The sequence below is a fragment of the Sarcophilus harrisii genome, chromosome 5 (assembly GCF_902635505.1).
Source record: "Sarcophilus harrisii chromosome 5, mSarHar1.11, whole genome shotgun sequence".
Classification (NCBI taxonomy): Eukaryota; Metazoa; Chordata; class Mammalia; order Dasyuromorphia; family Dasyuridae; genus Sarcophilus; species Sarcophilus harrisii.
In genome coordinates this window covers 226,597,973-226,622,532 of record NC_045430.1, presented here as the reverse complement: position 1 = coordinate 226,622,532, position 24,560 = coordinate 226,597,973, and the positions used below count along the sequence as shown (strand labels likewise).

General features: G+C 31.2%; 1 protein-coding gene across 7 annotated transcripts in view; it reads right to left on the bottom strand.

The window, feature by feature from the left end:
• Positions 1 to 24,560, bottom strand: part of MPP7 (membrane palmitoylated protein 7) — a 227,991-nt gene that overhangs the window by 37,349 nt on the left and 166,082 nt on the right. For all 7 annotated transcript variants that reach the window (XM_031939802.1, XM_031939805.1, XM_031939804.1 and 4 more), the window contains one exon: positions 21,216 to 21,280. In XM_031939802.1, the coding sequence (XP_031795662.1) occupies positions 21,216 to 21,280 (65 nt within the window). The remainder of the gene's footprint in view (positions 1 to 21,215; positions 21,281 to 24,560) is intronic.

Below are 24,560 nucleotides of genomic sequence, written 5' to 3'. Positions count from 1 at the left end.
TTTTAATTTAATTTAATTGTTTCTAAATAAACTTTATATAATAGTTTAATTGTTTCTAAATAAATTTATTTTTGCTTTTCTAACAAGTAACAAAAAGTTAACTGGGGAAAGATAAACAGTTCCATTTAAAGAGACTTAAAAAAAAAGACTATGTTCTCTATTTGATGAAAATCTTCTGGAGCTATTTGGTACCCTGCATATTTTAAGGATTCAATAATAGTTATTCATTTATAAAATGAAAATGCAGTTTTATACATTTATTAATTTTTATAAGCACCTTGACATATTTAATCTGAGATAAAATTAGTCCTCTAAGTAGTTATTCTATATCCTTCTAAAGCAGAAGTTAAAACCCCAATAGATGCACACCTCAAGCCAATAGGGGGTATTTTGACTCTATTCCCAAGCAGCACAAAGAGTTAAGCATTTAATGTTAGATTCAGCTGAGTTCTGTGATTAAAGAAAACAGTTTTAAAAATTATGTCCATAAACTGAAAATGAGCAGAGTTCTCTGTAGATGACCCTGAGTATACAACCCAAGAACCACATAATCCTATTTCATCTCAAGTAAGGAATTCTTAGTGGCATCTGGCTTGAAGAAAAAAGGGAGTTCAGTCTAAGAATGCAGTTTTACATAAAATATATTTTCCTTATATTTCTTTCACATTTTTATAATTTATAATTGGCTCAACGTTTTTATGGACAGTATTTTTCCATAGTGCTTACCCACAGCTGCTAGAAATTTCCATTTTTTGGGGAAAAAAAAAAAAGGAATGGCACATTTACTTTATTACAATAGGAGAGTGATATTACAGCACAACTTCAGCTGCAGATCAGCACCATTAATCCCAAGCAGACATAAGAGAATTCTCTTTCCTAAAGTGTTTTTCCATTAAGAATAATTTATAATAAATGTTAATTATTTTCATGGGTTTTGATTCTGTTTTACAATGTTTTTGCTCATTTAAGAATTACTTCAAAAATTCACAAAGACAGAACAAGGTAATCGAATGCTTTAATTGAGTTGGGTTCCTTAATCACAGTAATTAGCAACAGGAATCAGAGTCCATCCTGGAGGCAAAATAAAATAGAAGTTATTTAGTTCAAGAGGGGGGTATGTCAGACACATCCTGTGCTATGACTATGGCACTAAAAGAACAAAGTCTAAGAATAATCAAATGTCACACTGGAATATTCATAACAGCAGAAAGAGCTGTTGAGGCCCTTATTTTTTCTGTTTGTAACATACTTTTTCCAAATGACATATATTCTAATCATTTGAGAATAAAAATCTAGAGTTTTATGGTAGGATTTTTAATACTTAAAATTATTTACCAATTTGTTCATTCAATCATTCATTAATTCATTCAATACATTTATTGCAAGCTTACTACGTTAAAAGACAATTTAAGACATGAAGTCAAAAAGAACCTTTCAAGCAGTTTAGAATATAAGGAAGATAAATAAATATGTACATCCACAAAAATCTATAACACAAGAAAGTTATCTACTGAACACCATGACTAAAATTTATTAACTACTGCCAAAAGGTAATCTCATTTTAAAAATATTGCTATAATATCTTCAAAAATCAAATCAATTAGGCAGATTTTAAATCTAGGGGTTCTCTAGAAAAGTTAGATTATTTGCATGTTTAAATTTTTTCTTCTAAATGTTAAATTTTACACTTAGATTATGAGTAACTACAAAGGCTTGCCACCATAAGTTTTTAACCAAATGTAAATGTATCATAGTGTTTATGTTTGCATAACTTCAAAAGAGTTAACAAATATCTACTAAAATTTTACTCCCAAATCTTTTCATGGTATGGAAGTTTTACCAGCTTCTTAAAAGCTGTGCTTAGCTGAATACAAGCCATGACAGCTCAGTGATTCAATAGCCTTTGGACCTGGAGTCTGGGGTCCAACATTACTTTGATCTCTTATTATATGGATGACTGGTCAAGTCATCAGACTTCTATCTGCCTTAGTACCATTCTCCCAGAGTTGGTGTGAGGTCCAGTGAGACAATATCTGTCAAGTGCTTAACCCAGGACCTGACCGGTAGAAGATGATCAACAAATGTTTGTAACCTTGCATTCTTACTCCGTTTCCAGTCAGAAAGGCTTGGAGGGTAGCTTCTGCAATGGATTACATATCTGTTTTCTGAGGTCTCACCTAACTAAGTTTGGATCAGCTCACCATCAAAAAGCAGGGATTTTTTTTTTTTTTAATCATGGCAAATCAAGAATATTAAGGACATGAGGGTGTGTTATCTGTGTCAGTTAAGGAGACGTTCAGAAGGGAAAGATATATTAGTGACACTAAGCCTAATAACACAACTGAGGATTTTGAGGTCACAGATTCTCCTGTTTTAACATGTATCATAGTAGCATGGTATAGTGAAAAAAGATTTAAGTCTGATGACAGAGGCCAAGGCTTCAAATTCTACAGCTGATGTTTATCCTTGGTGTGTAATTTGAAGCAAGTGGCAACCTCCTTAGATCTGAGGGAATTGGACTCCATGACTCCTGAGATCCTTTCCAGATCCAGTTCTATGATTATGATCTTTAAAATAGATAAGTATTTTAACACAACTCAAAAAACCATGATTTTAGATTTCCATATATTGAGACTACTATGGTGAAAAGCTAAGTTTTAGGGAGTCATAGCATTAATTAAACATAATATCTAAATTTAAAAAATAATAATAAACATTTCACATAGTGATTTAACATATATGAAGTACTTTACATATATTACTTTCATTTAATCCTCAAAAGAACCCTGTGAGGCAGGTTCTATAATTATCACTCTTTTAAAAGATGAGGAAATTAAGGTTGAAAGACTGCACAGGGTCACTTAGGTAGCAAACATTCAAGGCAGGATTTGAAGTCAGGCCTTCCTGAGTCTGGCACTGACTACTTTGACAGCTAGCTGCTTAAAAATAAATAGTAAAAGCAAAACGAAAGCAATGGAACTGAGCCAAGAATTACAGTACAGTGAGAGAAAAGAAAAGTTTGCCATGTTGTTGGCAAAAATAAATTGTAAAAATTAATAATAGAACTTTTAAGGTTGGAGTACAATGAATGCAGGGAAGAAAAAAAAAAAAAAAAAGGAGGAAAATGGCCAGGATTTTGGAATTTAGGATAATCTCATTGTTAGAACTTTAATTAAACCTGAAAAATTATATCATTCATTAACATTTTACTCTTCTAGTTCTATCTGTTAGTAGTTTAAAGATAATGACTATGCTTTACATATATATACATATTAATGTACATATGTGTATGTATTAAAAGGAACATGCCTCATTTCTTATGCATTATTTATAACTTAAATGGACTACATGGTAAAAAAAAAAAAAATCTGATATACTTCAAGACCAATTCCTATCCTATAAAAGCTAAATGAATAATATCATCTAAAATTGAATAGTCTCTGGAAGCATAAATTGACATAAATACATATTGTATGGGGGAAAATATTCTTTGTTTTCTGTTCAGAAAAAAGAAAATGAACACATTTTTAATGCTAAAGTTTTAAAAATAAGTTACTTCCTAATTCTGGAAATATTCCGTACATATAATCTAATAATTAGAAACAAACAGCAGGTATGATTTAAAGGAATGTCATTATTAGACCTCTAATGTTTAAATATCACATATAATTAAGTATTATGTAGGATGCGTGACCAAAAATAAAAATCAGATCAAGCAACTTGGATAGTAATTCACATTATAAGTGAATATTTTTAAACATATAAAATAAGACTCCACAGTCTATTCCCTTAGACTGCATGACTCCTGAAGAAATGAAAATCATAAAAATTTTCAAATTCCTCTTTCATTTCCAATATCTTTCCAAGCCAATTTTCTGTTTTATTTTGCAGTGGAAGATCATAACTGTGATCAAAACACAGCAGCCAAAAATGCTGTGTAAAAAAATTACTCATCTCTAAAATAATTTGATTCTTTTGGTGAAACAGTAAGCATGCTCTAGTTTTAAACAGCCTAGTGGCTATCATGAAAATTGGAAAATTCAAGAAATATTCCTGAAACCTCCCATTTAAAAATATTTATACATTTTTATCTGGACATTAGTAACAAAAAAATCCAAACAGCTTTAAGTTATTATGAAATTATTTTGCCCACAGTAAAACAATGAGAGTTTCCATTTTAAAATAATCTTACTGCATATTTCTTATACTATCATGATAACAGATTCAAAGACAAAAAAAAAAAAAAAAAAAAAACCCTAAGCAAATTAAAACAAGTTATAAGGAAGTTTATGAAATATGATAATGCTATTTGAGTGTAGTTTCTATGATGTTCGGCTTCTATGCTGAAATTACTACATAGACAAATAAGAAATGTGAAATGAAAATAGCAGCAGCAGCAGCAGCAGCAGCAGCAGCAGCAAGAGGAGGAAGAAAAAGAAGATGAATGAAAACCTGTGAAGAGAGTTTAAAGCAATAAAGCTGATGGAAGAAAGGTCTGAACAAATTAGATACATCTGAAGAGGCTGATTAAATGATCAAAATACCAAAGTAATACAATATTTGAAAATAAACTAAATAACTTCTCTTTCAATTATTGATTTCACATACCCAAAGAATAATTTCTGAATACATAACCCATAAATCATTCTAAAAATATCAACTGGTTCAAAAGACCTAATGTGAAAATGTAAAGAACAAGTGTTCATATACCAGAAACTCAAAAGGACCAAATAAAATTTTGAAAGCTACAATGTCAAGCAATCATTTTAGGAAAATAGAGAAACATATGCATACATGTCTGCACATGTACACACACAGAAATACAAACACACACACACATGCTTAAGTGGAGAAAAGTTTTTCTGATTATAATGGCAAAAATTGTGCTTACTGTACAGTAGGTGCCATCATGCATCCATGACAAACCTTAGGAAAAGTCAATCAGCTCAAAAAGTCAATGGCTTCTCCTACTTAATTTGAAATGATGGGGGGAGTGGGGGAAATCATAGTATATTCACACAAAATAAAAAAAGTTTTAATAAATAAGTTTAAAAATACACTTTCTTAAAGATATATTTTCTTCAACTGAAAACTTGCTGGAAATATGTTATGCCATACTGTCAGAGGAAAAAAATTCCACCCAATATGCCAGACTTGTTGGAATTATCCAGAGGAGCTTTGCTAACTCAAGAGAGCCAATATGTTGGTGGAAGAATTCCTCTACATTTTGCTGAATAAATTTTCTTTTTTAAAGGTAACATGTAACATAATACCTACATACCTACTCAAAGAAAAACAAAAAATGCATTAAGGAAAAGATTAAATGTTATGGCAAAATGAGATAATCATTTATAATCAGTTATTCGATGATTATAAGCTAAACAATTTGGTTTCTGACTCTGAATATGCTAATAGACAAAATTATACCTATCAAAGAAGCCTTAAACTCTGGAGATATTTTAGAAAGAGTTACATATCTGTAGACATATATGTTAAATGTAAATCAATAAAACACAATGAAGATATAACATAAAATGAAGAAAGATAGAATTTAAAGCTTTTAAAACTTAATTAGTATTAAAAAAAAATACCTAAGCGCTTCCAGTGAGGATGGAGTTGGGGAAAAGTTGATATGATAGCAAATTTTTAGATGGGTTTTATAAGCTGATATTTACCTAGTAGAGCTGAGAGAAAAATACTAAATAAACATAACAAAACTGGCTCCAGGACAATCCTGGATTTGAAGAAAGTATCATCAACAAAGTTTTACAAATAATATAATTAAACCATACATTTTCTATTCAGTCTAACCCATTGCTTAAAAAAAAAAAATTCCCCTCTTCAATAAAGAACAAATGATCATCCAGTCTTTGCTTGAAGAATTCCAGGAACCATTATATCCCCAAATAATATATTCTACTTTAGGGTCAATCTAATTGTTAAGAAGTTTTTCCTTAAATTAAAACTAAATTGGCCTTTTAGAGACAATGTTAATGTAATGTTCCTAGTTATACTCTCTGACCTTAAATGGAACAAGCCTAATCCCTTTCCCATGGCATTCTCTCATATACCTAAGGTCTCTTTTCACATCTTCTCTTAGTATTCTCTAAGCTGAATAGCCAGAATCCCTTCAACTGATAGAGAATGAATGAGGCCCTTCACCACTGTTCTAATAAAATAACTGAATGTTAGGAACATACATTTCAAACTGAAATGTATGTAATTTTTTATTTTTCTGTAGTCTTTTAAATTTTCATTGCATCAAATTATTCATTTGGTCTGAGAACTGTCCTTTGTCAGGTCTAGTGACCTGATTTTTGGTTTTAAAAAATGACTGACTTATCATTTCCTATAGGACAGGACTGTTCATTGATTGAGTAGTAAGAAATATTATGCAACGAAAAGTCCTGAAAGGCAAATTCTTTCTATAAATGTTGCCCCAGTAAAAATCACTCTAAATTCCAAAGATCTTGATAATGGAGGATAGAAATCTTAATAGTTCTCCTATTCTGCCATCACAACGTAATTACTTCACCAATTACATTAGTGAAAAAATAAAACAATTTTACCACTATTCATGGGGAAAAACACAATACAACAAAACAAAAATGAAGTACAGAGAAATTTAAGTCAAGAAGTCGTGAGAGAAAGAGCCTAAACAGAAAAATCTCTCCACAACATCCCCAATACATATTCCTTCAGATTTTTTTTAAAATCAAAAATCCTATTATAATGAAAGAAATATTTACAGCAAAGGGAAGACCACTACTTCTCTTAAGAAGGAAATTCCATATTTGGTGAGCTATAATAATCAGCTATAAAAAGTGGCTGAGTTTAGTAGAGTAAGCAGTGGGGTTGAAGACAGCTAGACCTAGGGTAAGATTTAATCTTTGGCAATTGTTAGTTGTGTAGGTTAACTTCTATATCTCTGAGGTAACTTTCTACATATTTACTGAGTCACAGATCTTCACTTGAATAGTCAATAAGCATGTGGTAAGTTCCCACTTTGTACCAGAAAGACAGTATCATTAAGTGGGCTCAGCAAAGACATCTTGCTGCAGGCAAGATTGAGCTGGGACTTGAAAGATGTCAAGGAAATGATGAAATGGAAATGAAAAGGGAGAGAATTATAGGGGTGGGAAAAACGGGCTTATGCTAGCACTACTTTCTGGTGCCAAGCAAAGCAAGTCTGCTATCTTCTATCAATGGCATCCTCAAGGATATGAAAATGACCACTAAACATCTTTCTCTTCTTCAAAAGAAACACCTCCATTTCCTTCAGATGAACCTATCTGACATGGTTTCTGGTCCTCTCATAATTCTGCTTGCTTTCTGCAACCCACCAATGTAGTTCCCAGCATGGGAAACCCAGGTGTGAATATAATAGTCCTACAAGCCTATGATGAAAACACGTGGGCTGTCACTTTTCTGGACACAGTGCCTCCAGAAAGGCAGTCTGAGAGCCCATTAGCTTTCTCTTATTGCTGCCAAATTCCACTGTTCATTTATTCTCCATTTGGAATCAACAAAACCTCTCAGACCTTACTGACAGTGTTGCCTCCTACAGCTTATCTTGTATTATTGAGTTTTTTCTTTTAAAGTCAAAAATATGAATTGACATTTAACCTATTCAACTTCAAAAAAACTAATGTAATTAGGAAAATAGGGATAGTAAACTTGAGAAAAATATTTGTATTAAAACTCTCTGATAATCAAATCTCTCTGATAGTCACAATATATAGACAACTTAGAGAAATATATGATCAAAAAACATTTCCCAACACAGAAGTGGTCACATGATAGGAACAAATAGTTTTCAAGAACTGAAAATTAATAATCCCTATGTGAAGAATTTCCTGAGTCAATAACATTAAGAATAATGCAAACCAAAACAACTAAGGCTTAACTTCACTCCAAATAAATTGGCAAAGGAGACAAAAGATAAGAGCATGCAATGTTGGAGTGGCTGTAGACAGATGGTAATATTTATACAATGTTGGTGGAACTATGTATTGATTCAATGATTCTGGAAAATATTTAGGAATTATGCTAAGCAAGTGACTAAAATTTCCATATTTTTGACAAAAGACCCCATTTCTAAGTTCCTAAGAGGTCAATGATAAAAAAAAAAAAAAAATAGCACTCTCCACTCCTGCACAAAATCAAAATATAGCAGTCAAGGTCTGTAAGCAAAACAGATAATCATTGAAGAAAGACTAAAAAACTTGGGCTTCTGAATGAATGACTATAACTGTGCTACAAAAAATTAACATACGACCCCACCTCCATCTTTTGCAAAGGTGGGTGAATATGGGTATAAAACCCACCATATATAAGACTTTTTTGATATAATGATTATTTCGCTGAACATTTTCCCACTTTTTATTTTCTACGTAAGGGATGGCTTCCTAGGTGGGGTAGAGGAGGGAAAAGATACACTGGAGAATATAGACAACTGGTAGAGCAATATGGTTAAAATGATAGGCCAGGAGAAGGGAGACTTGAGCTGAAAACTGGCCTCAAACATATACAAGTTGTGTGAGCCTGGGCAAGTCACTTACCTTTTGGTTGTCTCAAAAGAACAATGGAGATAATAATAGCACTTAGCTCACAGGGTTTTTTAAGAACACCAAAGGAGGGATTTGTAAAAATGCTTGGTACAACGCTCAGCACACAGTAGGTATTATATCAATGCTTCCCTACAGGTAATGTGAAATAGATGTCACCTTTTTCCTTCAAGGAAAGGTTAGCCATTTGGCTATCTCTTAAGTTTATCCCTTAGCCCCTTCATTGTCTTGGCCTTCACCATTCATCTGTCCTGATGCAGATGTCTCTATACCCAATTCCTCTTCCCACCACTCTGAATATTCCCCCAGCATCACAAATTCATTATTTCAACAAACAGAGCTCCTTATTAACTTCCCTCCATCTCCACCGAATCTTCCCTTTGGAGAAAGGAGGAGGCAGAGTTGAGGAGAAAGAGAATTCCAGAAATTATTAATAAATTAGAGGAACACAGGATAGTTTACCTCTCAGACCTGTGGAAGAGGAAGGACTTTATGACCAAAGAAGAACTAGACATCATTACTGATCTCAAAATAGAAAATTTCGACTATACCAAACTGAAAAGTTTTTGTACAAACAAAACTAATGCAGACAAGATTAGAAGGGAAGCAATAAACTGGGAAAATATTTTTACAGTCAAAGGTTCTGATAAAGGCCTCATTTCCAAAATATATAGAGAATTAACTCTAATTTATAAAAAGTCAAGCCATTCTCCAATTGAAAAATGGTCAAAGGATATGAACAGACAATTCTCAGATGAAGAAATTGAAACTATTTCTAGTCATATGAAAAGATGCTCCAAGTCATTATTAATCAGAGAAATGCAAATTAAAACAACTCTAAGATACCACTACACACCTGACCTCCAACATCCCTTTAAGGTCTATGTTAAATATCCTGTGACCTGTTAGGCTCCTGAGAATTACCCCCTACATTAATTCTTATGTTTCTAAAAATTAATCTTTGGAGGTATTATTGATGAGAATGAATAAATGGAGAAAAAAGTATTTGTTAAGATCTGTACCAAACAATGTGCTAAACTCTGGAGACAAAACTACAAGGACAAAGAAATTCCCTGCTTTCAGGGAGCTCACATAGCAATGGGAGAAGCAGCAGGTACATAGTGAGAGGTCAGGGAGGCACTTTGGTCCTGAAAGTTCCTGAAATTACGAAAGTTACCAGAGAAGAGTAACCTACACACTCCATCCAGGAACAAGGGCAGAACTGTTGGATATAAGTAGAAAAAGTCAAGACACCAGAGTCCAGAATGGGGGATACCATTTGACAGAAACCTGAACCTTAGCAATCACCTTTTGAATGCCTTCCCTGCCTTTTTATTAAGGGTCCTCCATACCTGGAATGCTCTCTTTGATTTCTACCTTCAAACTTCCTAGGTGCAACTCTTCTCTTCAAGGGCATTTCTGGTACCTTCCCAGGCCCATGCAACACCTTTCCACTGACATTACAGACCCTCCCAGTCACAAAATTGAACATTTGAGTCTGGCTCTGAATGCAGATCTTCTTGACTCTAGATCCAGTGCCCCACTATTGCACTACCTAGCTGCCTGAAAACAATACTCAAAATACTTCAATGTTTCCTTATCTCTAGTATAAAACATACACTCCTCAAATTAGCCTTTAAATCCTTGCCTAAAGCCCTACAATATAGCCCTTTCTCATGTTGACAGCCTCATTTCACATTTTTCCTCTTCAAATATCCTATCTGTAACCTAGTAGTATTAAATTCAAATAGAAACAAGTGCCACTAATCCATATATAAGGATCTATATGGATCACATACTTAGTTTTTAAAAGTATTAGCATTAACAACAAGATTATATGATGATCAATTCTGATGGATGTGGCTCTCTTCAACAATGAGATGCTTCAAACCAATTCCAATTATTCAGTAATGAAGAGAGTCATCTACACTTAGGGAGAGAACTGTGGGAACTGAGTGTGATTTACAATATAGCATTTTCACTCTTTTTGTTGTTGTTTGCTTGCATTTTATTCTGCTTCTTTTTTTCTTGTGTCGCACGATAATTGTATAAATATGTATGCACATATTGGATTCAACATATATTTATACCATGTTTAACATATATTGGACTACTTGCCATCTTAGGGAGGGCGTGGAGGAAGGGGGAGGGAAATCAGAACACAGAGTTTTGCAAGGGCTAATATTTAAGAATTGTCCATGCAAATGTTATGAAAAATAAAAAGCTTTACTTTTTAAAAAAAGAAGTATTAGCATTTATGTTTTATTTATCATTTATATTTTTATCACTTAATATTTCCAATTACATTTTGATCCGATTCAGGTCACACCCAAGTATGTTGAGAAACCACATCCGTTCCAGTCAAACAAGGTTTTGCCCCAATATTTCATCTCTCACATCTGTGTCTTTACTCCCAAGGCTGGGCACATGTCTGAGAGCTGTTCTTCTCTCACACCTTCCTCTCAGAAGCTTTATCTTGCTTCATCACTCTGCTCACATGTTAAATTCATTCTGAGGCTATCAGTGATGCCTAAGTTACTGATATTATCCCTCCTCAAATTACCTTACATATGTTTGAGTATATGGTACAATTTTCCCTCACGCAGATAAATGCAAGTTTTGTGAAGGCAGAAATTATTTCATTTGTGCTTTTGGACCCTCAGAACCTAGGATAAGTCCTTACATATATTAACTAATTTGTAGATGTCTACTGAATTGACACCATTTTTGCTATCTTCACTGTTTTTAATCTATTCACATTTAGCTAGACATAAGAAAGATTGAATTCTGCAGGATAAACTAAGACAAAAAAAAATCTGTTAGATGAGCAATAACTTTAGAGTCCATACTGAGTCAAAAGAAAGTTAATGTAGCTTCTACAAATTGAGATACAAGGGATTCATGATGATTATTTTTCTTGCTGCTTATGACTTTATTATTTTTTTCAGGCAAATGGATTGTTACCAGATGTCTATTTCTTAAATACAGTGTTATAGGATGTTGCTCCTATTTTTTACCTCTCTATCTTCAACATCTCTTTGTATGAGCTTCTTCCCCTTACTCTACAAGCATATTCAATTTTCACTTAAACAAAAAAATTTTACTGGGCCCAACTCTCTCAACCAAATTATTACTCCCTTGCTTTTTCCTTTCTTTAAATATTGAATATCTTTAAAGTATAGCCTTTACAAAATTATAAAATCAAGGGCCTGCTAAGTACCTTGGAGACCATCTAATCTAATCAACTCCAAAAAAGCAATCCCCTGCCCCAAAATTACTGAATCACTCATCTTGCTTGTGCTTGAATCCTCCAACTGAGGGAGAGGAAATTCACTAATTAGGAAAGTCTATTTTGCTCTGAGACAAGTTTAATTATTATCAAATTTTTCCTTATGTCCAGATTAAAGCTCTCTAACTTCCTTTGGCTACTTAAAACTTAATTGTTCTGGCCAAACGTTTCTAATATACATTATCACTCTTGAAATGACTCAAGATAGCTCATATATTCCCCATGTATCTTCCTTTCTCTAGACTAATGATATTTAATTCCTTCAACAGATTCTTACGTGGCATTGTTTCAAGTTCTTTCATGATCTTGATTTTTAACTTCTTTATCTATTTTCTTTGTCTTATTTTGTTTATACCCTCTTTTAAAATGCTGTACTCAGAATTTAATACTGGTTTTTATCTTTATTTGTTCAAAATATTTGATGGCAGAGCTAGACTTTTCTCATCATCATCATTTGTTCTAATACAGTCGATGGTGAGTTTTTATCATTTTTAAAAATTAAAAGCCTATAGTAGAAAAGTCACTGATTATCTGAGGAGGAAAAAAATAACCTATAAATTATTAAGAGGCCTTAAAAATTTCAGTATCTTCAATGTTAACCTTGTAATTTTGAAATACACACACATATACATACACACCAAGAGGATATACACAATCTACCTCTTATATTATTTAGTTCTTTTTGTCCCTAAGAATCATAAGTGTTAAGTAAAATATGGTAAATGAACAGCTTCTAGAATAGTGCAAACGAAATTGTTAAAATCCTTTATGTCAAATCCACTGAGCCTGTTTATATGTAAGGTTCCATGCTCTTTTAATCCACATCAAGACATGCTGATGCGTTTCTTAGCCCCATTCCCAAAACAAAAAAATAAAAAAATTACTAAAAGTTCCAGAAAAAAAGCAGTTGAAAAGAAAACAAACCGTCTTTCATATCTAATTGCTCACCTATATAGGTTCCACTGTTGTTACCAGCACATTCAGCATCTTCTGGAGTGTAAAAACATACAGAACAAAAGCCAAGAAATAAAGCAGAACAGTTAGATGCTCAGCCACAGATGCAAAGAAAAAAATTTTTTAAATAAAATAAAACAAATTTTTAAAAATAATTATGTAAAGCACAGCATGGAAATGCCTTCACCATAGCACTGCTTAAGCATAAAAGATGTTATTTTATGATCTCAATTGGAGAAACTTTAAAATTTATCATGCAAACTGATGTTTTCCAATTTTCCATAACATTTCTCTGAAAGCATTCCTATTAATTTTAAAGAATTGCTTTCCTTTTCAAGTTTAAGAAAACTTTGGCACTTAAAAAAAAAGTCACTTCTACAAATAAAGTTTTGTTTTAAAAAAAATGAGACAGCAATTTTTTATTGGCTCACTGGATTAGACAGAAAGGTCATGATTATATAAATACATCCTTTCAGTTACTATTACATGTGCTCCATTTAAAAAAAAAAAAAAAGATAAAGATATACCATATAACAAAGGGAATTTTTTAATGTATTTTCAAGAAAGGATAAAATAAGCTGCAAAAATCCTGCACTAATATTCTAGTGAATAACAAGGGCAAAAAAAAAATTGTTTGACATAGTTTATTTTAGTGTTTAAAAAAACAATGTTCCCAATAACTACATTAGCTCAAAGAAATTAAATATTCCTACTGTACCAACATTTATTTGTGAATGTCCAACAAAATGAAATAACCAGAAGTATTTCATATCACTTTTCCTTATATGCAAGACAAAAGATTACATACAAAAATTTTTCCAACTTCTTTTTAAAAACATAAGAATCTACACTTCAATATGCTCGGTGTTATAAAGTCAATATAAACGTTTTGTATGTATAACATAATAATCTCCTATAAACTTTGAACCATATTCAGTTTAATCCCAAACACATGTTCACCAAATAAAATTACTGAGCTATGCAGGGAAACTTTTATACATATACCTTCAATTTCCTCTGAGAAGCACAAAAAAGAAAGGGGAAGGAAATGATTAAATGTGCTGAAATACAATTAAAGAATGAAGACATTATATCTAGCAAGAAAAAAAATGCACCTACCACACTCAACTGTTTCCTCATCTTAGAAGAGCCAAAAAGGAAAACAAATGTTTTAAATTTTTTAAATCATCCAACAAATAGGCTAAATTTATATAAATGTAGAAAAAGAAACGATCTTAAAAAAAACAAAACAAACTTTACAACTTAATATTAAGAGCACAAGCCTTCATGTACCTAATGGAATTAGCCAGAGTGAAATGAGATGAAATGAAATAATTAACAAAATGTACTCATGAGGCGTCTTCAAAATATGTATCAATGAAAGGATATTTAGGATGCTATTCATTATTATAGGCCAACTTTGGCTACAAGGTATTTCAGGTAGTAAAATTATAAAATAAAAATAAATGGATAAAAAATAGTGAGAAGCATTATAGGAGCAGAGTCTAACCACCCCATTTTACAGATGAGGGAAATGAGACCCATGTTGATTAATTGACTTAACTAAAGTCATAAAGGTATTAAGCATGAAAGCCAATGTTCTTTCTACTACTCCATGTCACAGAAACAAAACACACATACATACATACACACACACACACGCAAAAATTGAATCTCAAAACCTTAATAGTTTTGAGTGTCCCAAACATAACAAAATATTCAACAAAAATATTTCTAAAAGAAAAAGAAAAAGTTATTCTATAGATCAAAAAATCAAATAATTATTTTTACCATTACAGTTTGATTTTGTATGACAAATAGTAGCCTAAACCAATTCCCAAATTACTAATACAATTAAATCAGTAACAATTAAATAATCAAGTTTGACTTAGGAGTTGCCTGCAGTAGTGGAAGCATCTAATAAATAGGGAGTTACATATGGATTGGTCAGAGGACAAATTTGACAATTAGCTATAATAGCACTTTGTAGGGCATGTGGGGACATAAGAGAAGAGGTGAGATTAGCAATTCTTTCTTCTTTTGCATAATAATTACACTGTTAGGTGATTGCAAATAAATCAAAACAGCATAAACGAATTACCAACCATTACTTAACATTCCAAAATGGGGTACCAAAACTACTGATTTCATTACCTTTTACATAGAACTAACCAAGTTAGCATCAAAAGTAGACATTTGGAACAAAATGGAATTGAATTTTGAAGGTTAGTAACTCCAGATACAAAGGCAAGAAGAAATATATATGCATGTTCGATAAAGTAAGTTAAGTATGTTTTATTTTTAGGCATTCCTGGAAATTGTGCCAAAAAGAAGAACATGATAAAGTAGATCTTATTTTTTTTAATCAATAGTATTGTATTCCAATGCTATATTTTGTACCAAAGATTCAGCATCAAATAAATTACAGACATCCTCAATATTTCATCAGAAAAGAAGATGTAGCAATTAGAAAATTCTTATTTCAACAGTAATATTATATACTTCAACAGATACAAATCCATCCTATGCATTGAATATCCAATGAACTGCAAAATGTGACATGACATAAAAACAAGCAGCTGTACTATACAAGTTTGACAATTAAATTAATGTTCTATATCATAAACTAGAATTTTGTTCTCTCTTAGTATTTCTTTTTTAAAAAATCTTATGACTTTAAAACTATCTAGGGGGAATAATATGGATGGCATAGATCAATTAAAGAAGTTGCTGATAGATCTCATGTTTCTAAACCCATAATGGCCAAGGATATAAACAATCAGTTCTCAAAAGAGAAAACACAAGTGTCTGATAATGGGAAAATTGAAAATGGGGGAAAAAAATCTTAAAAACAGTTAACAACAAAAAAGAAAAATCCAAACCAACATATGAAGAAAACTCCAAGTGAATTTCCAAAGTCATTTTTAACTGCCCTTGAACCCAATTTGCACACCTGGACCCTTCCAGCTTAACAGGTCTGTTAAGCTTTTGTTTAATGTCTTTAACTTAATTCTCTTATTCCACTTACTAATGTGATAAATTCTAATGATGATGCATTTAATATCCTCAGGTAAACATCTCATCATTTAAAATTTTGCCGGCTACTGATCCATTATTATATAGAAAAATTTATATTACTTTAACATAAGCAATAACTACATAACATTTATTGTAATTTATATTATTACTGTGTTGAAAATAAAAACAAAGAAACTGACAGCACCATTTCCATTTTGTGGATACTATTAGAATCTTGTGGGTCAACCATTATATCTATGACAGCAAAGATTGGAAAAACCATTTATCCATGAAAGTTACTGCAATGGTTGTAGTGTTTACATTCCGTGTTGAAATATACATCTGGTATTATTGGACAGAGTGATTATATCCTCTAAACTTTCTATCATCTGTCTTTGCATATAATATTACTCATTTCAACATAGACCACACTTCTGAGTGGCATGTTAAATAGGTCAAGATTAAAGTTTCAGTTTCCATATGGGGAAATTAGTTTCTCAAAGCATAAAACAAATGAAAATAATAAAAAAAATTAAAATTAAATAAAAAATCCAAAGCACTTCATAACCACAAAAGATAACCCTGAGAAATTATTTCATGTGTATATGGCATTGGTTGCAAATAGGACTTTGCTAGAGAATGTATGGCTCAAATTAAACCACTGCATCTGGGGAAAATCAAAGTGCAAATATCCTGATAATGGCTCAGAGGCCGCATTTTGAAATGTTAAAGACAACACTGATACTTAACATGTAATGAGAGAAATCTTTCCTTTTGCACTCTACTAGTAGAAAGAATGAACTTAATTACTTCACTGCCCATTGTCTCTTTCCCCAAATGTTTTGTAAGAATGCATTTCAGTTGCTTTGACAAGAGAAAAAAAAATTGACATTATTTCTTCTCAAAGAAAAATATATACACACAAAGAAATAAGTACATAGCAATATAAGAGCAAAATATTGAGCAGAAGAACTTGACACTATATTCTAAATGGTCTAATTTATTTGTGAATTAACAGTATGCGTGAGGGTACAAGAACTTAAGCCAATATGCTGGCAGCAGGGAACAGACTAAACTTGAAAAACCTTATTGCAACAAGCTGTAAAGTCCTGCTTTATATTATTCTTAAATACTTGGCCTCTAAAAATTGTTAACATGAACAATATATTCATTCTTTCACTAAATGTTTAAATTCTTTTGTTGGCAGAATGTGGTCTTCAATCCACAAAATGCTTGTCTTTGGATAAACTGGGTTACATCTTGTTTGAATGAACACCATTTGGCTGCAGTTAAATATTTCCTCTTACTCATGTGGTGTCGATCACATATGGTTAAATCAAAACTAGAATGAGATATATTTTATGTTTTTGCTTTTGCATACTCATAAAGTCAATAAAATGATGCTTTTGTTATAATAATTCCATAAGAACTATATTTAGCAAGAGCAATTCAATAAGTGTTTTTTAAAGAAATCATGTTTATTATAAATTTTTGATCAATTTTTTTGATTGAAAATATTATCAATATTTTGATAGTTTCCTTTAACATAAGCAAATTAAGAGCTGTAAATAAATCCATAGTAGAATCCTTTGCAGTAAAATATTCCATATGAAAATGGTATATATTTTTTCTTTTTGAAGATCTCACATATTGAAATTTAAAAGCAAAGAATAAATACAAAGTATATGCCATAAAAGTAAAAGAAAAATTAGTATTTATGACATAAGGAAGGCTCTCACCTGATATATTTACAATTCAACATGTAGATACAAAATATTTTGAGAACATTCTAAAAAATGATAGAAATTAATGTTTCTTTTTTAAAAGGGGCAGATGATATATGTTGCTTATGTGTAAGAAGGCAATCATATACAATGTATTTTAAACTATATGAAGTCTAGGAACATAAATCACTAAGTTTTCTATCTTGAAGGATTTCTACATGCTATTTGAGATAAAGAATATGCTTTTACTCATTTGCAGAATACAAGTTATATCTTTTACACAATAAACCACGGAATATTATTATCAGAGTCTTCAAGCCCATATACAGCTAAAGTCTTTAGTGAATTTATCATTAAATTGCCAAAATAAAATCTGTGTAGAAATGTTTGTGAAAATACTTTTCTTTTTGAACAAGCAATTCTTACTTTCTCTAAAAACTGAATTGTTCTGGAATACCAAAGAAAAAGTTCCTAAGATTTGGGATTAATTTTAAGAGTCTGTGATATACTGCAAGTAATATTCTTTAGGGTAAAAAACTACGTTCTGGGTATATATTAGTAATTTTCATAATTACACTCATTATCCTTACACAAAGGCAAAAAGGAACAATAATAATTGGTTTTATACTTTCCTGATGCCATATTTTTGTCTAGCTCTAACTTTAAACTCTAGACTTGCTAATGACACCTTTGCATTTAAATATTTGAAAGGTAAAAACTACCAAATTAATCAATGCAGAGATGATAATACCTGGAAACATAACATTGTAATAAACTGATTAGTCATTCTGTTATTAACTTACATGCTGTTATGAACTGAAACCCTCTAAGTCCCATTTTAATTAATCAAACTATAAAGAATTTAGCATAGTTAAACTTCAACTGAATCATATACTTAAAAAATATATTTTTATCATTTCAGATTTAATTACATTGGTTAATTTATCCATATCCACATATGTATGTGTGTGTGTATCTGTGTACACACACACACACTCTCTCTCTCTCTCTCACGCACTCACACTCACACTCACACACACAAATCCTGGTCTCAATTTTCACATGTAAAATATGTAAAAGATATAAATAAATATGTTTATCACAAATTCACTTTTCAAAAACTTCTAGACATAATCATCTTAGAATCATCTTCCCGAAAATAATTACATAATGTATACCTTGAAAGATAGCTTAAATTCTATTCTAATAAATAGATATTTAAAAATATTAAAAATATTCCAGGAACAATGGGTACATTTTCATATCAATATACCAATTATGAAGTAGTAAAAAAAGGTAGCATATCATGTGAAATAAGAGTATGATATTATTAACTACTGCTAAAAATTAACACTTCAAAAAATTCATGTTCAAGGACAGGAGAATATTTAGTGGAAAAGTATTTCAAGGAAAGTCACTAGTTGCATGAAGGTATAATATCAAGTGCTTTCAAATACCACTATCAATTAATCAGGTGAATCAATACAGAGATTTCAACAATTTTTTTGTTAATTTTTAATTTCAAGCAACTTTGGTATATAGCAATGACTCTACTGGTATTCTGCTTTAGTGGGATCTACCTGTTGACTTTTATAGAAACTCTTAAATTATCAGCTCATTAACGATATAAATCTTCTTCCATAGTTATTATTTTTAATAATATATTAAATATATGTTATGTGTTCTACATAAAGTGGACACTCAATTAAATGCTGATATTGTTCATTTTGACAGCAAATGATTAAAGAGTTAAATAAGTTCTCTACTAGTTAACAAATGAATTCTCTAGGGAAAAAACAAACAAATGTATTTAATAAGGAAGTTTGAGAACATTAAGAGGCAACAAGGTATCAAGAATGAGGCAGAATAGAAGCATTCAATCTTTATTTCTACTAGCAGAATAATGTAAGAAATAAGATGAAATTGGGAATAAAACCAGTTGTAAAAAGTTTTAATTACTGACTCTGCTCTTTCCCAAATAAATATACTCATATTATATTTATAAACTGAAGATTAAGTCTATACTTGTATTATAATGATGTGAACAAATGAATATGTTATCAAAAGCTACAGTTCAACTTAGGGAAGTCAACAAATCTACATTAATTTTTTGATTTCATGCTATTTTAGTTCTAGAAGTAAATAATAAAAAATCAAGCTCATGTCTCTTAATTGAAAAATATTTCACAACTCTGATGTCAAAAGAACATTTGGCATTCCCTACCCCATTAAAATTTCTTGAGGATAAAAATTAAGAAACCTTCTGGCCATTTGATTCAACTTGATGCCAAGCATGCCAAAATAGCTTTCCAATGTGACTCAAAAGGTAAACAAAATTGGGGCCTTGAAAGGAAGAGAATTCCAGACATGATAATTATGTTAAAAATTATTTCTTATTTTGTTAGAACCAATTTTGTGGAATACTATTTAAGAAGTTATTGTTAAAATTTAAACTTTTTCCCCTCCATAGATAAGCAGATTTGAAATTAAAAGCAGTAGGAAACTTTTTCAATTAAATCTTAGATGTTTCTGATGTTAAAATGTGGCGACAGATGACAAGTGCTTTTCTGTTTAGATTTAGAGTAGAAGGGACAAGCCGACTTTCAAATCAGTGCAATTCAGTTTTTATGTGTTTTTTATGTGTGACATTTACATTCCAAGGCAGATAGTTTAATTCTGACTAAACCTGAGATAACCTTTGTTATACATCTCTATAAATGACAGAAATTAACAAGAGATATGAAAAATGCAACAAGACTAAACACGAGTATTTGCTGCAAAATATCTGGGCAAAGAATGTATTTATCTCCATTTGTTTATTCATTTCACCTCAAAATGGGCAATTATTTTATTGAAACAAAGATACAGGGCTTGAGGTCAGGGCGGGGAAGCTTAAGATTTGGGGATTAAAAGAAACATATTCTATATCTTTTAGCATGTACACTCACTGATTCTAAGATCATAAGATAGGGCTTGAAAGTGGCCCTAGAGATCAAGTCTAACTTTCTCTTGAAATGGATGAAGACACTGACGCTCCAAAAGGTACCTTGCTTAAATACACATAGGGAGTTTGAGACAGAATTAGAAGTCAATTATCTTGGATTCCAAATCTAGCGCTACATCATTATGATTTTTTTTATTATTTTATTATTCTCTTGATGAGTGCTAGTTGGATGTGAGGGAATGAGTAAAAAGTGTAATTGAGAAGAGAAGGGAGATGGACAAGGTTAGTAAGAAAAGTAGGTGTAAAAATTATTTTCTAAAGAACCTTGGGACTTCAAAATTTTTTTCTAAAATATGATAATATATAATATTTTCTAACATATTCTAAAAGAATATTATCCTATTATATTTTTAAAACATCATAATTCAAATTGATAAGTAAATATTTAAAATTTATTTTAACAAAAACTCTATTATCAGTTATTCTGAAAGGCACATTCTTTCTTGAACTACTACCCCTCTCCTTACTATTATTATCATCATATTACTTCAACAGGTTTAAATAAGTACTCTCAAAGAGTGAATTTCACAGCTGAAAATAGAGTATTTAAAAATTCTCCAAAGGGATACAAGTTCTTGATTTGTTACAAGAACTTCTTTTAAAAGAAAGAAAGAAATACCAGGGTCTAGTCTCCCTTTTTCCCCCATTAACAAACTTACATGATTTCCGGTTAGAAACTTTCAGGGGCTGAACTAATACTTCTGGTCGCCTTAGCGCAAATCTCCTGGAAATGGGGAGAGAAATATAAATAAATCCATTCATTTTCTTTCTCTCTTTTTTTATTAAGTTTTTTTTTTCACTTCCTGACAATAAAGAAATAATGCACTCATTCACCAAAAATGGTCTGTACCTTAACGTTTCCTACCTTAGTGCAGGTTGGTACATACAACTTGTATTCATAGGCAAACTGTCGGTTTTGAATGAACCTTGAATCACAAAACCTAGGAGAATCCTTTTTTTCATTTTTATTTTACCCCTCTCTCAGGCTTTACTTTCTAGAGAGAGAATCGGTTCATCTTAGCCAATTCTAAGAGTGAAGCAGAAAGAGCTAGAACAAGAAAAAAAGGACTCTAACTTCACAAATATAATGGATATATTACTTGCCCTCTCAAAGCATGGGAAAGGAGAGGAAAGAAAAAATTGGAAACTCAAATTTGGAAGTTTCAAAGAATTTGAAAATTATGTGTAATTGTTAAACATTTAATATAATAAAAATTTATTTAAAAAAGAGAAAAGTAATCTAAGCCTATAAGCAAATGTAACTAATATTTGTTATGGACATTCTGAATAGACTAATCAATGAAGACTTGTGATCAGAATTGGCCCTAACCTGTAGGCTAAGTTCAGGTATTTCTTATTTTTGCTATTTTTGCCATCTTTTTCCTATAGTTTAAAAAAACAGAGAGAAGGAAAGGTTGAGTTGTGCCTGAAAGTCACAGAATTATACAATAATCATGCATAGAAAGCCTTCAAATTTTTTTTCATTTAAAAAAAATTTTTAATTTAGTTTTGTGTTTCAAATTCTATTCCTCTCTCCTTCCTTTTCCTACCCACTTTCCAAGTTGCAAACAGTTATAGGCTGTACATGTGCAATTAGGTAAAACACTTCTATATTAGTCATTTTGTACAACAAGACTCAAATAAAAGAAAAAAATGAAAATAAAAAATTTATTTCAAGATGAATTCAATCAATATCAATTCTTTCACTGAATGCAAAGAGTATACTTCCTCAATATTGCTTAATATAGCTAAGTTACTCACAGTTCTTCATCACACATTGCTGTTACTGTGTACAACATTTTCCTGATTTTGTTCGATTCACTGTGCATCAGTTCATTTAAGTCTTTTCAGGTTTTCCTGAAATCATCTGCTTGCCATTTATTATAAAGCAACAATATTCCATACAGAAGCTTGTTTAGTCATTCATCGATTGATAGGCATCCCTATGATTTCTAATTCTTAGACATTCACAAAAGAGTTACAATATTTTTATACAAATATGTCCTTTCCTCTTTTTTGTGATGTTTTTGTGATATATTCCTAGCACTGTTATTGCTGGATCAAAGAGTATTCACAGTTTTATAGAATTTTGGAAATAGTTTTAAGTTGCTCTCTAGAATGTTTAAAACTCCACCAATAGTGTAATTGTGTCCCAGTTTTACTACATTTCCAACATCTAACATTCTCCTTTTTTGTCATTTTAACCACTCTGATGTAACGTGAGATGGGACCTCAGAATTGTTTTGATTGATGTTTTACTGATCAATAATGAATTTTTCAAATGATTATAGACAGCTTTGATTTTTTTGTCTAAAAACCATCTGCTCATATCCTTTGATCAGTTATCAATTGGGGAATGATTTGTATTTTTATAAATCTGATGCAGTTCTCTATATGTGTTGAGAAAAGATGATTTTTTTCGGAGATATTTGTTGTAAATTCCTTCCTCGCCTCCCAGTTTTCAACTGTCCTTATAATTTTGTTGGTTGCATTAGTTTTGTTTGTGCAAAAATTATTTTACATTTTGTAATGCTCTCTATATCAAGCTTTGTCTCATTGGTGCCATTTTCTTTAATGAAATTATTGACGGTTTGTATGATTTGTTCTTTGACCCACTTGTTTTTTATGATTAAATATTTCACTTCCAATTAATTTTTAATCTCTTCACTGCCCATTATTGAATATATATTTTTATTGCATTATTATCTGAAAAGGATGCATTTACTTTTTCTGCTTTTCTACATTTGGTTGAGGTTTTTATGTCCTAAAACAAGGTCAATTTTTGTGAAGCTGCCATATACTACTGAGAAAAAGGAATATTCCTTTTTATTCCCATTCAATTTTCTCCACAGAACTGTCATAACTAACTTTTCCAGAATTTTATTCATCTCCCTAATTTTTTTTTTTCTTGTTTGTTTGTTTTTGTTAGTTTTTCTAGTTCTGAGAGGGGAAAAACTGAGGAATCTCATGGTACCTTTCAGCAAGATATAGTTTCATTCTTCATCTCTTTTAATTAGATTTTGTTTCTGCTTTTTTTGAGATTATGATTGCTACCCCTGCTTTCTTTGCATCAGCTGCAGCATAATGAATTATGCTTTAGCTCTTGATCTTTATCCTCCATCTATCTCTCTATTTGAAATGTGTTTGTTGTGAATAGTATATTGTAAAATTCTGATTTTTAATCTATTCTGCTATTTGTTTCTATTTTATGAGTGAATTCAGCCCATTCACATTTATAAATAATTTTGTATTTTTCCTCCATGTTATTGTTGATTTATCTCTCTCTTTCTCTTATCCTTCACCTTTTCCCTTCTCAAAAGTATTCTACTACTGATTATCACCTTCCTGAATATACTCTTTCTTTTTATCAGCTTATTTTACTTCTTACAGGGTAAAATAGATTTTGTTATTCTACCGGATATATGTTATTCCATCTTTCAATCACTTTTGATGAAGTATGGGTTAATACCCACCACATCCCTCTCTCCATTTTAATTATCTTTCTCATGCCTCTTTTAAGTGGGATAATTTATCCCAATCTCCCCCTATGTTTTTCCAGTACAATTTTCTTTCTTACCCCTTTATTTTCTTTTGGGGGGGATATCATCTTATCAAAGTTATCTCATATCCATATCCTCTATCTAGATGTACTCCTAACTGCTCTTATAGTAATAAAGATTTTAAGAAGTACAAATATTATCTTGCCTTATAGAAATTAGAAAGTTCAACCTCATTGAATTTCTTATTTTTTCTATTTCTTGTTTATTTTTTATCTTTTTATGTTTCCTTTGAGTCTTGTATTTAGAGGTCAAATTCCAAATTCAGCTCTGATCCTTTAATTAAAATACTTGAAAGTCATCTATTTCATAAAGCATCCATTTTTTTCTTTCTAAAAGATTTTATTAAATTTAGTTGGGTAGGTGATTCTTGGTTGTACTTCTAACTCTTTTGCCTTCTAGACTATTATATTCCAATTCCTCCTATTCTTTAATGTGCAAGTTGCC